This window comes from Sus scrofa, chromosome 2, assembly GCF_054392235.1.
Source record: "Sus scrofa isolate SSC_HxYL_T2T_F1_AM1 chromosome 2, Sscrofa_HxYL_maternal_Yorkshire_Landrace_v2.0, whole genome shotgun sequence".
Classification (NCBI taxonomy): domain Eukaryota; kingdom Metazoa; phylum Chordata; class Mammalia; order Artiodactyla; family Suidae; genus Sus; species Sus scrofa.
The window spans coordinates 148,250,462-148,263,088 of NC_139384.1; the positions used below are offsets into that span (position 1 = coordinate 148,250,462).

General features: G+C 58.0%; 1 protein-coding gene across 1 annotated transcript; it reads right to left on the bottom strand.

The window, feature by feature from the left end:
• Positions 1-3,203: 3,203 nt before the first annotated feature.
• Positions 3,204-12,354, bottom strand: CXCL14 (C-X-C motif chemokine ligand 14). Its single transcript, NM_001244128.1, is given in 4 exon segments — positions 3,204-4,415; positions 7,453-7,566; positions 11,771-11,876; positions 12,053-12,354. Coding segments are annotated over 4 exon segments (300 nt in total). The 5' UTR covers positions 12,117-12,354; the 3' UTR covers positions 3,204-4,399.
• Positions 12,355-12,627: the final 273 nt, after the last annotated feature.

Below are 12,627 nucleotides of genomic sequence, written 5' to 3' on the forward strand. Positions count from 1 at the left end.
CATGGTTCCCTGGCCGGGCAGTAGGTGAGGAAGAGAGAGAAGAAGAGGGATGAGCCAGGTGCAGAGGTTGGAGCTGTGTCTCATTCCCCGGACGGACGTTCAGCTGGGGCATGACTGGGACTCCCTAGGCCCCTCTGAATTCCCACCTGCTCTCCACTTCCCGCCCTGGCGCTCTGTCTCTGCTGGCCCGCCTGGCGGCACGTGGGCATAGCAGCCACAGGCCACGTCAGGGACACGAGCGAATCAGGACTTCCTGTTGTGGCCTTAGAACAGCTTTCAGTTTGCCATGAGCTCTCTCCAGATGGATAGGTGTTAGTCAGGAGTTACCTGCTCCAGGACTGGGCAAGGCCCCTCTTTGGGGTGACCCCAGAGCCTGCGGGGTGGCCCTCAGGCTTCATGCATAGCTGGAGGCAGTTGCAGGCAGCGTCTTGGTCTCCTTTGTGGCCTGGGAGTTTTGTGGGGGGAATGCATCCCGGGCATCCAGTGGGGTGTGTGACACAGAGCACATGCTTCGTGATGGCACAGTGGCTGGGTCACGATTGAGAGTCTCTGCCCTTGAGGTGAAGGATGGCACCTCACCAAGCCTTCGTTCTCACGGGCTCAGCACAGGGCTCAGTGGTGAGTGTGGGAGGCACGCTCTCGGGGAGCTCCCCAAGCCTAAGATGAGTTCAAGGCAATCGAGTCTGTCCTAAGTGCCATCACGAGTCCTGGGAGGTTTTTGCACGGGAAGGTGTAAGCCATGGCTTCCCCACACATCTTATTCGATGTTCAAGTTAAAATAAAGGTATTAAATTGTAGCACGAGTCATGTAATAACTCAGGGCCCAAATGGGCCATCCGGATGGCAGAAGGGCTGGTGCCAGCGGCATGTGGCATGTGAGTTGCTCAGAGCCCTGTGCTGGGGTTTCATGCTCTGCTCCTGCCACCCTGAAATCCTTCACATTTGAACAGAGGCCTTGCATCTCTGTTTTTCCCCAGGGCTTGCGATTCTGTCACTAGTCCCGACCCCAGGTCCGAGGGGCCCAGGGAAAGCTCCGTGGAGGAGGGTTTGGTTGGTTGGAGGAGAAGAGCTGCAGAGCGGGGCCAGAGCTCTCAAGGAGGAGCGGCCGTCCTGGCGTCAAGCCTGGGGCAGCACCGCATCCCTGCTCAGAACCTGCTTTGGGAAGCGTGGGGGCTCAGGGCCTGTCTCTGAAGGTCAGGCCCACGGGGGCAGCTGGCTGTGCTCCCCGCTCCCCATGCCAGAGAGGCCCGGGGAGCCACTTGGGGTGGCCTGGCTTGGCTTTGCTGCCCCAGAGTTATTCTCCTTTCTGGAATGTCCTGGTGGACACCTCCCAGGGCTGCTGGGAAGCCCAGGAGAGAAGAACAATGGGAAGCAGCTCTGGAAGCAGAAGAAAGGGTGTCTTCGCTGGAGCCAAGCATAGTTCCTGGCCTGGCAGGGCACTCGTCTGGTGTTTGGGGGCATGTTGGGGCTGGCAGCCCATGCTTCGCTGTCCGGCTTACACCTGTCTGTCGGAGGACAGGGGCCAGCTCAACCCACGGAAGCCTGGCCTTTTATCTCGAGGGACGTGCAGTTCCCACAGGGGACATTTACACAAAAGCCCCACCCCTCCTGCTCTCTGGCACAGAGGGGTTTGAAAGCCAGCTCTCCTTCTGCTTACCGTCTGTTCTCCCGTGCATGCTGCGTCCCTTGCCCAGACACCTGCAGCGCAGCCCTGCTGGGAGGGTGGAGGGTGAGCCGCAGAGCGAGTGCCCAGGGCGTGCTGTAAAGGGACATTGCTCTAAGAATCCAGTCTGGGACCTGGGAGGTCTGAGAAGGGAGGAGACTCATGGCCAGCAGGGTGACGGAAGAGGTGCGCGGGCCAGAGGCGGGCCAGAGGAGATCCCTGAGCAGCGGCAGCAGGTGTGTGTGGTGTGTTTAGAGTGGAGGGCGGAGCCTGGAACTCAGGAGCAGCGCAGAATCCCGTGCCCACCGCTGTTGCCACTGCCACGCCAGGCAGGTGGGAGGCCCATGCGTGGCGGGCTGGGCATGAGGAGGGTGGGAGGCTCCTTCAGCCAAGTTCTTTGCAGTAGCCCTGCCTTGGTGAGGCCTCAGTGATGTGCTGATCGGGGGCTAGCCGGGCTCAGGGCTCCCTGCTCTCCCTGCCCTGGTATGTGCCCTCACACTGGGGCTCTCCTACTCTGTCTGTGGCATCTGCACTTCCCTGCCCAGGCTCCCTTCTTTCTCCATAAGGAAGGGAAGGCAGGACCGCTCTGGACATTCACGATTGCCCCAGCCAAGTGTGGCCTCGACTCACCCGGTCCTGCTCCGCTCAGCAAAGAGGCTGCCAGGGATGGGAGGGGTGTGAGGCGTGACCCCGGGCAACTTTCCTAACCTCTCTGGTCCTCACTTTCCTTAGGATCATATCTGGTGGGACCTGGCACTGCCCAGAGATGAGGTTGTGCTGGGAAAGACGCAGTGGCGCCCTGCCGACGATGTGCTGGGGCCGGGTACTTTCTGTGTGTCCCCTAAGTGGTGGCAGAGCCAGGAAACCATCCTTGGAGGTGAAGGGACGGGGGTGCCTGGCTCCTGGTGAGGTGGGAGAAGTACCGATAGGGTAGACGTGTGTTGTCCCCGGGCAGTCCTGCAGGGTGAGGGGCCTGGGTGGGCACAGAGGAGCCTGACGTTGTGGATGATGAAGGAGCTCATGTTCACCAAGTGCCCACCATGCCCTGGTGCCCTGGGCACCTTCCGCGGATGGCCTCCTCCAGTGACCAGGGGTGCCACGCAGGGTGCACCCAGCATCTCCCTCTTGTAGGAGTAGTCACGCGCCTCAGCATCACCCTGGCTGTGGCTCCCAGACAGCCTGACTCTGGAGCCCTAGAGGCTCCAGGTGGGTACTTCCTGCCCTCGCCTGAGCCTCACTGGAGCCCTGGGTCCCTGGACCACCAGGGTCTTGACTGGTCCCCTAGCTACTCCCTTCCCTAAATGGGGACAGCCGTGTGACGCTGCAGTCCTGTACGCACCAACCTGCTTGTTCTGATGAACCTGCCCCTGCTGTGGGAGTCACTTAACCCCGAGGCCTGACTTTCTGTCCGCAGGACAGGTGTTTGGGGAACATCCGTTTTCCTTCTTGTACATTTGTCCCTGTTTATTCTCATGGTGACCCTTTGATTGTCCGCGTGGCTTAATTAAATTGGAAAAAAAAAAAAGTCAGTAGTCTAGAATTTTGGTACATTTCAAATATACTTTATTACTTTTCTTTTTGTCTTAGAAAGAACACGAAACCGGCATGCAATGCTCATGGTGTCTGACATTTACACAGCACGTGACCCAATAGCGCGGCGTATGCTGAAGGCGTGTGTGTGTGTGTGTGTGTGTGTGTGTGTGTGTGTGTGTGTGTGTGTGTGAGAGAGCGGGCCTTCCTAAGAGCGTATTTACAAAGGGAAGGGCGTGTGGTCATCTGAGCTTTTCCAGAGAGGGCTGCACTGTTCAGCACGGACGAATTACGTGGAGGATCGCGGAATGATGCCTTTCGTGCTGCAGGTGCCATCGTTGTGAGGAAAGAAACAGGCTTCGAAGGTTCCCTTGGCAACACCGTGTGTGCCCGTAGCTGTATATCGTGTCTGTGTTGGTACCTTTGCGAGTTTCCCCCCAAGGTTCGTGCTAAGCGCATGGCTCAGCACGTCCCCAGCTTTCAAAGCATTTACTCTCGCAGCAGTGAGCCTTTCCCAAACTCTCAGGTTGGAGAGAAGAGCCACCCCCTGCATTAAGGACCGTTTGCTTTGCCATCCCCAGATCTTGGCCATGTATCCCTAGCGTGTGCCAAAATTAACCAGGGGGACGAAGCGTGTCTCTCTGGTGGCCAAACTCTAGTTCCTCAAAGAACAGATGCGGAAAGATCTGCTCCTGCTTGCCCGGCAGCTGGGGGCCACTGCCGAGCCCCCCTGTAGCGTTGACCAACCATGAGCCCAGGGGAGCAGCTGGGCCGAGGCCCCAGGACCTCCGGGCGGGAAGCTTCCGGTGCTGGGAAGGGAGCCAGGCTGCTGAGCAGTGTCTCACCCAAGCTCCCTGCCCTCCCAGGCGCTTAGAAAGCTCAGATGTATAGTGATATCTGGGTAAGTCCAAAAAACCTTTTTTTTTTTTTTTTTTTTTTTAAACAAAGGAAATGCATGAGTTTTCCCCCTTTTCAGTAAAAAGCAGCTTGTGATGGTGTCTGGAGCGCGAGAGAAGGCTCTCACATCTGGAAGCCTTTTGCTTGCAGCTATAAAACGAACCACCGACCCTCGGTAAAAGTGCTGGGTAACCATGTTTAATTCGTGTCTTATGCCTGTGACAAAGAAAGGGTTTGTTTGTTTAATCGGCAAAGTCCTTTGCTCGTCTCCTGATCGGTGTGACGTTTTCCCTCGGGGGATTTTTCACCCTATTCTTCATAGACCCTGGGAAGAGAACGCAGCCGTGTCAGTGGCTCAGGACACGAGTCAGGCAACAGGCAGGCCGAGTCTAAGCGGCTCGGCTCTTGGTTTGGGGACTGCCTCTCCCGGGCCCGGGGGAGCCCCGGAGAAGCAGGGGGACATCTCAGAGGAGGTCCTCCCATGGGCACAGCTGCCCACCCGAACCTGGCTTTGCCCCTTCCAGACGGCGCCACCTCTGCCGTCTCCTGCCACCCTCCGGGCCCTCGGAAGCAAGCCCTCTTGGTGTATGAGGACACGGATGCGCACGAGACTTAAGGTCTACGCAGCGAACGCTGAATGGCAGTGGTGGGGCTGTAGTCTGTCTCCAGCGAGGGGGGAGGGAGGGTCGGAAGCAAAGCCCCCGACCCCCTCCATTCAGGCGTCTATCTTTCTTTGTATTTCGCTCGAGAATACACGTCCTCCTTGGAGTTCCCGCTGTGGCTCAGCAGTTAGTGAACCCAACTAGCATACATGAGGATGTGGCTTCAATCCCTGGCCTGGCTCAGTGGGTTAAGAATCCGGTGTTGCCATGAGCTGTGGTGTAGGTTCTGATCCCGCGTTGCTGTGGCTGTGGTGTAGACCAGCAGCTACAGCTCGGATTGCACCCCTAGCCTGGGAACCTCTATATGCGGCCCTAAACAAAAAAAAAAGACCAAAAAAAAAAAAAAAGCCAGTTTCAGAAGCTCCTGCCTGAAGACTGAAGGCTGGTTTGCGGGGCTGGGGCTGTCACCGAGGCCCGTGGCCCAGGGTCACTTCCTCTTGTCGTTATGAGGCCCAAGTGCATTCACCAGCCAGCTTCCCCCTCAGCTCCCAAACCGTCTCTCTTTAGGTACTTAAACCCCTTCTCTTCCGCCCCGTGGCTGCTGTGGGGCCACACGTCACCTTCAGCCCTTCCCTCAGTCCCTCCGCCTCCTTCCTGATTTCTGAGCAGAGATACCCTGAAAGCGAGTGCTGCTGCTGCAGGTGGCAGCAGAGGCTCTGGGCTCGGAGCTGCTGGGAGCTCTCTGGTCTCACCCCTCGTCCTGGGCCGGCTGCCTTTGCTGTCCTCCACCCTTCATTCTGTGCTCTCTCTCTCTGCAAAGAGGGCTTCGAGATGGTTCCTTTATCTCCCCAGACACATTCTCAACCTTGACAGAGAGAGCAGAGGTGGCGGTGGGCCGGGGGTGGGGGTGGGGAGGAAATGCCCCCATGCTCTCCCAGGACGCCTCAGATGCCAAAAGGTGGGCTGAACTCATTTTGTAATGAAGTAATGGGAGGCCTGAGAGCAGGGGCAACTTTGCTGCTCTCCTCAGTGGAATTTGCGGGAACGGAAGGAGCAGGGCGGCATGTGCCCAGACCTGCCTCCTCGCCATCAAAGCCATGGCCCAGGTGGAGGGGTGGGGGACCCAGAGCACAGAAGGCCACATCACCCCCAGCAGTCGGATGAACACTTGCCAGCACCGCTGTGACCCGGCCTGCAGCCTCCTTCCGCTTTTGATGCTGCAGGGCCAAGAGGGTGCCTGGCTGAGGCCGGACAGGACCTGCCCTGTGTCCGCCATGTGAGCTGCCTGCCCTGACCAGAAAGAGGGCTTCGTTCCCATCAGATTCATAGAAAATAATCTCTCGCTCTCATCACTTTCTATTTCAAGCAATTGCAGACAAGGCAGTTTCGGAGGCAGCGCCAAAGGCTCAGGTGCTCGGGGTTGGGCCCAAGTGTCGGCTGTGGGAGAGCACGTCATGGGCGGAGCTTAGGATGGAGGGTCTGCTGGGGGGGGCGGGGGGAGGGGCGATGGGGAGGGTGGCATATGCACCTGCTGTGGGGAGGGGGAAGGTGACACTGGGCAACCCAGCTTCCTGCCTGGTGCTCGCAGGCAAGTCACTCCCCACCCCGGCTTAGCTTTGGTTGCCCCCTCTTCAGGACAAGGTGCAGGCACCAATCCTGGGAAACTCACCTGTGCATGTGTGTGTGTGTGTACACACATGTGCACACGCTTCCCTGGTCCTCCGCCTATACGGATGCACACCGGCCGTGAATGTGTGACAAGGGCGTCTGCTGCAGGACGGGCTGGCCTTTTTGTATTATAACAGAGCCAGGACCTCGCCTCCTGCCTGAGGCCAGACGCAGGACCCCAGGAGGTCAGAGCTGGGAAGTCATTTTCTGATAATGGGGAAGCAGCCCTCGGAGGGCAGGGGTCTGGTTCAGGGCTCTGGTCATCTGGCCACCGCTGCCCCCTGAGGTTTAAGAATGGCTCTCATTTTAAAGAGTCCAACCCAAGGTCCCTCCCTGCACCTGCACCTGCACGGGAAGGAGCTGATCAGGTTTCTGGGCAGCAGGGGGCATGGGGCCCCTTGAGGGGAGACTTTATCCTTGGCAAGGAGTTCTCCTCATCACCTTGTGGTTGTACCTACAGTTGTATAGCTAATAAATCCAGTCACTTAAGCACTTGTGTTTCACGCAACCATGTGAGTCACCACGACTGCCATGCCAGGTGCTCGCCAGCCATTTGACAAAGGGAAATCCAGGGACTTAAGTTACTTAAATAAGAAGAATTAAGAATAACATAAAAGTTAGAATGAAACAAACTTTAGTTCATCAAAGGATCAATTTTCGATGCTTACAAGAGAGCATCAGGAGTTCCCGTTGTGGCATGGCTGTAATGAACCTGACTGGATTCATGAGGATGTGGCTTCGGTCCCTGGCCTTGCTCAGTGGACTGAGGATCCGGCGTTGCCATGAGCTGTGGTGTAGGTCACAGACACGGCTCATGGCATAGGCTGGCAGCTGCAGCTCCGATTTGACCCCTAGCCCGGGAACCTCTACATGTTGTGGGTACGGCCCTAAAAAGCCAAAAAAAAAAAAAAAAAAAAAAAAAACCCACTTCCAAAACAAGAGAGCAACAATTTTCCTTAAGCAGTGAGTTCCGCATTCCTAGGAGTATGTAAGCTTGCTGTGACTACTGTGCTGGGTGTCCACACCCGAGAAGGGGTCTCAGGTCTGGATCTGGCAGGACGGTAGGGAGGAAGGGAGGGGCGTTGGGTGTACCTGCGCTTCTCATTCCAGGCGTTGTACCACTTGATGAACCGCTTGGTGCTCTGCAGCTTGGGATGCAGGCAGTGCTCCTGACCTCGGTACCTGGACATGCTCTTGGTGGTGATGCTGAAAAGCAGGGACGGGGCAGAGGATTGAGAAGCCTGAATGACAGCCCCTGGTGTGGCCCGTGGGTGGCCCTGGTCGGCCCCAGTCAGGGCACTGAGAGGCTGTGGGCTCCTCCCTCCTTTCAAGGGACCCTACTCTAAGCTCATTCCCTGGCTCTTTGGCAGGTTCTGCTTGTCCCCTTAATCTCTGGCTCCCCTTTCAGGTCCAACCCTGTACAAAGGGATGGGTTCTCACATTTTCCCCTGAAGCCCGGAGAGCATGGGATGGTCAGTCCCCGACCCCCGTGCAGGGTGCTGTCCACGGCCCTCCTTCCTCCCTTGGGGAACAAGGGTCAGGGGACTCTTCCAGCTCCCTTGAACCTGCAGCTGAGAGGGGACAGAGCCACTGCCCGCAAGGTACGCAGAGGACCTTATGCCTTGGAGCTCCTGCTGTGGTGCAGTGGGTTAAGACTCCAACTGCAGCAGCTCCAGGTGCTGCGGGGGCACAGGTTTGATCCCTGGCCCTGTGCGGTGGGCTAAAGGATCTGGCAAAGTGGTGTAGGTGGCAGCTGCGGCTGGTATTCAGTCCCGGGTCCAGGAACTTCCATGTGCCGTGGGTGTGGCCATTAAAAAACAAACAAGAAACAAGAAAGCTTATCCCTTGGATCTAAAGAGCTCCATGACTGGGCTTCCACATGCTGTGTCTATGCCAGGTCTCTGCCTGATCCTTTCAACCCCAGCTCCCCTTAAGTCCTCTGTAGATGGTTCTGGGGCTGGGCATTTGCTGACCCCAAGCTCAGTCTTGTTGGCTTTGCAGCCCATTTGGATTCCCGAGCAGGAAGGCCGAGTTATCTCACCCTTGAACAGGAAAATAAGGTCACCCTTCAGGCCTCTATCAGCCTGTGTTCCAACACCCACTGGTGGCCTAGCCGTGTGGTGGAGAAGCAGGAGGCATTGCCCAGTGTAGGGCCTGGGTTTGTGTCCCACATCTGTCTGTGGGACCTTGTGTAGCCACTTTGAACCCTGTTTGTTCATCTGTAAAACGGGTATGATAATAGGATCTTCCTCTTCGGGTTATTGGGGTGATTAAAGGTATAGTCTATGCAAAGAGCCTAGCACAAGGATGGTACTGTTATTAGTAGTTGTCATGCAGAATGGGCTGGCCGAGGACAAGCCTTAGTGCGGGGAGGGCCAGGCTGGAGTGGGGGCGGGAGGGGTGGAAAGTGAGACTGCTGTCCGGAATTGCTTGCCCCTCTCAGCCAGGGCTGGGCCAGGGTGGCAGGGCTTAGGAGGAAACTTCTGGATGGGGGAGGAAGGACAGTCTTCAAGAACGAGGGACCGGGGAGTTCCCATTGTGCCTCAGTGGTGATGAACCCAACTCGTGTCCATGAGGATGTGGGTTCCATCCCTAGTGTTGCTCAGTGGCTTAAGGATCCGGCATGACCATGAACTGGTATAGGTCATAGACGTAGCTCAGACCTGGCATGGCTGTGGCTGAGGCATAGGTCAGCAGCTGCAGCTCCAATTTGACCCCTAGCCTGGGAGCGTCCATAAGCTGCAGGTGCAGCCCTAAAAAGCAAAAAAGAGAAAAAGTTGAGGGGCCACCTAGAGAAGATGGGAAAGTGGAAGGTGCGAGGTGAGGATGTCACCTCCCGGGCGGTCACGCAGCAGGAGCAGGGTGTGATGTTGGCCTGGGTGCTGGTGTGTGGGGCAACGAGGGGTGGTTGGAGGCATGGGAGCAGGATGGGAGGGAGAGGTCAGCTAGCCACCCGCAGGTTCCTAACAGTGATGGGTCTGGATGCAGGGACCAAGTTCTGGAAGGGAGCAGGGTTGCTGTGAAGGCTTAGTTTCCGGGTTGTCAGGCACAGAGACTTGAATCTTGCTCCCTGAAAGGGGTGCAGAATATTCTGGGTCACTTGTTCTCTTCCCTTCCCTGTGCTTGAGTTTTCAGGGCCCTCACCATGGCCTGAGCTTCCCAGGGCAAGAACAGGTCTCATGCCCATGCCAGGTGACCGGGCTCTGTCCTTGCTGGCCCTGTCTCCAAGACCTGTGGCTCGCTGGGTCCCTCCTGCCAGGTCTCAAGCATGGGGCCAGGCTTCTGAGTCTGGTTCCCCTCGCCTATAGGACCTAGTCACTCTGCAAGAATCCAGCCCATATGCCTCACTCTGCCTGCAATGCTGCTTCTTGCACTTGGCCCGAAAGGCCATGGCTGAGCCTGATGAGAAGTCCCTCCCACGGTCAGGTCACTTTGTAGGCTGAGGACCTCAAATCCTGAAGGTCTGGGGCCCTCCCACCACAGTGCCCACGTGCTCAGTCATAATTCAGGGACTTTGGAACTTGGTTGCGGGGTGAAGACGGGAGAATTTCTGCCCCCAGCAACTCGGCGGAAATTCTGTCCTGCATCCTGGTCATCAGCAGTTCTGGGATCCCCAGGGTTTAGGCAGGAGCTCAGAGGTCTATGAAGCAAATTTCCCTTTCTAGCATCTTGGCTCTCCTGGATCCTCCTGAGTGCAAGGATTCCCACTTGCAAAGCACGCTGCACTCTGAGCCTCATCAGAGATTTCTGGGTGACTCGGGGTGAGCTGGAAAACTTTAGTTCAGCTTTGGGGCTGAAAGCCTGCTTTGGCAGAAAGCACCGATCCCTCGCGTGATCTGGGGAGTCTTGGGAGTTTGAGGCGGGGAAGACTTCCAGCCCTTCAGGGATGGGGTAGGGTCTGGGTGTGGGGTGGAGTTGAGGGGAGGGTGGCTGCCTGCGGATCCCAGGAGCCCCCTGCAGGTTTTCACGAGGCTGCCTGAAGCCTCTGTATGCCCTTGCCTGGCTGTCAGATTCCTCTCTCTTCTGAAAAGTGCAGCCACGAAAAAGAACAAACCGGTTTACTGAGGGTTCTGTCCTTTGCGGGTATCACTGCACCCCATGCCCTGCTCCTCCCGCCCTGCAAGGACTCAGTTGCTCAGCGGGCTGCGTGGAGCATTTTTTCAGCCCTGAGAGGACTACAAAGTTAACCTGCCATGTTCCTGGTCATCTTCAGCCCCAAGAGCTGAGCGCCCTGAGGGGCTGGTGGCCCTAAACTATGTGACCTCTGGCCCCCACCCAAAAGGCTTTTCTGGCAGTTTTTCTGGGTCTTCAAGGCAAGGGGCAGGGCATAGGGGCAGGGATAGGAGGTTAACTCAGGTGCCCAGGAAGGAAGGCAGAGGGGTTCAGCCCAGGCCCAGGGGCTTTCTGAATTCCCCCAACTTCAGCCCGATTGTGCAGCCCCCAGGTGGCCGTGGGGAGGGTGGGAGCTGGCTTTGCAGACACTGTGTAGAGTCCTTCGGGCCAGCGGGGCCAGTGAATGGAAGGCACTTGCCCAGACTGAGAATAAAGTGTGTCCTGTTTCTGGGGGAGGGGAAGAGGGACCAATGGTCTGTGTCAGATATTTGGTAGCTGCTGTGCCAAGGGCTCCCTTCCTGGCCAAGAGGGTATTGATGGGGAAACAGTGGTGCTGGCCTCAAGTGGTTAATTGGGAAGGCAGAGGCGCAAGGAAACGCAGTGTTCTCTTGCTCTGCCCCACTTTTTAAAATATTCCCCGCATCCCCACCAAGCAGGGCTCCAGCCTCCCGGCCCGTTAACCCCAGCGGAGCCCTTTCCCCAGGATGCTCAGGACTCCCAGGAGGTCTGCTGGTGTTGGAGGAGCGAGGCTCATTCTTAAAATGGGATCACTTGAAGCCAAAACAAAACAAAACAAAACAAAAACAGCCCGCGTGGTCCCCAGATCAAAAAAAGGCTCTGAAAGGAGGTTCTGAGGGACTTGAGACAGTGGTTGCTTTAATCCTCTCTCCAGCTGACAAGAAAGCAGCACACTTTACAGCTGGGGTGCAAGTTTAGCAATCCTGGCTGTACCTTCAATGATTTCAAGCTGGGTGTTCTAAGGTGGGACATGGGAGCCATTTAACCCTTCATCACCCTGGGAGGGTGGGCAGTGCCACACCTAGGCGACCCACTGGAATCCCAGCAAGGGTGAGCTCCTAGGGAGGCTGTTTTGGGTCCACAGGAGGGTGACCCTGTTTCCAACCCGCTTCCATACTGCCGCGCCGGCCTCCTTAAGACCCGCGGGGCAATTACAAAGGCTCCGCCAAAGCCTTGCCAGTGACGGAGAGAAAGGTTTGTTAGCCCGAGCCAACCCCAAGCCGTGCCCCAGCACCGGGTTAAGGGCAGCAGGCACACACAGCGGAGAGCCAGAACTCACATAACCATCTTCTCCTCGCAGTGCGGGTACTTTGGCTTCATTTCCAGCTTCTTCACGTCGCTGTAGCGGATCTTGGGTCCCTTCCGGGAGCACTTGCATTTGGACCCTGCGAGAGAGCGCAGCACGGGGACCGCTCAGTTGCGCGAGGGGTGGCCTTTGCAACGCCTGGAGGGTCCCCAGTGCCCACCCAGCATCCCCGGGAGCCCCGGCAGCTGAGCACTTGGCGCTGGGGGTTCCCCAGGACGGGTCAGGCTGGCGCCAAGGGACGTGCCAGGCACTCACCGTCCACGCGCGCAGCACACAGCGCCAGGAGCAGCAGGAGCAGCGCGGCCGTCAGGAGCCTCATGCTGGCCGGGGCCACGGCGCGGGAGCAGGGACTCGGGGAGGGCGCCCGCGCTTTCGGGCGCCGGCTCGGCGGGCGGCAGGCTCTTTCTGCCCGGAGCGCGCCTCCTGGCTCCACTCGCTGCCGCTGCGCCCGGCCCGGCGGTGGTAGCCTCGCTCGCTGCTGCTGCTGCTGCTGCGCTCCGCTCGCTCTCGGGCTCTCTCCACAGCCTCCCTCCGCCCGCCCAGGCCTCTTTTAAATCCGCTCCTGCCCTCGCCTCAAGCGAGCTCATTAATATGCAGAACCACTCGGTGACTCACTAAGATTTCTCAACGCGGTGGGGGGAGGAGACCTTCCCCGCCTGCCGCCCGCCCCGGGACCGCGATCTGCGATCGCAGCGGCTCACACTCGGAGCCACGCACGCACTCGCACCCTCGGACTCACATCCGCTACCCTCTCGCTCGCACACTCGCTCTCCGTCACATACTTGCACACCCGGGCTCCAGCACGCACGCACAGCCAGTGCCTGGGCACC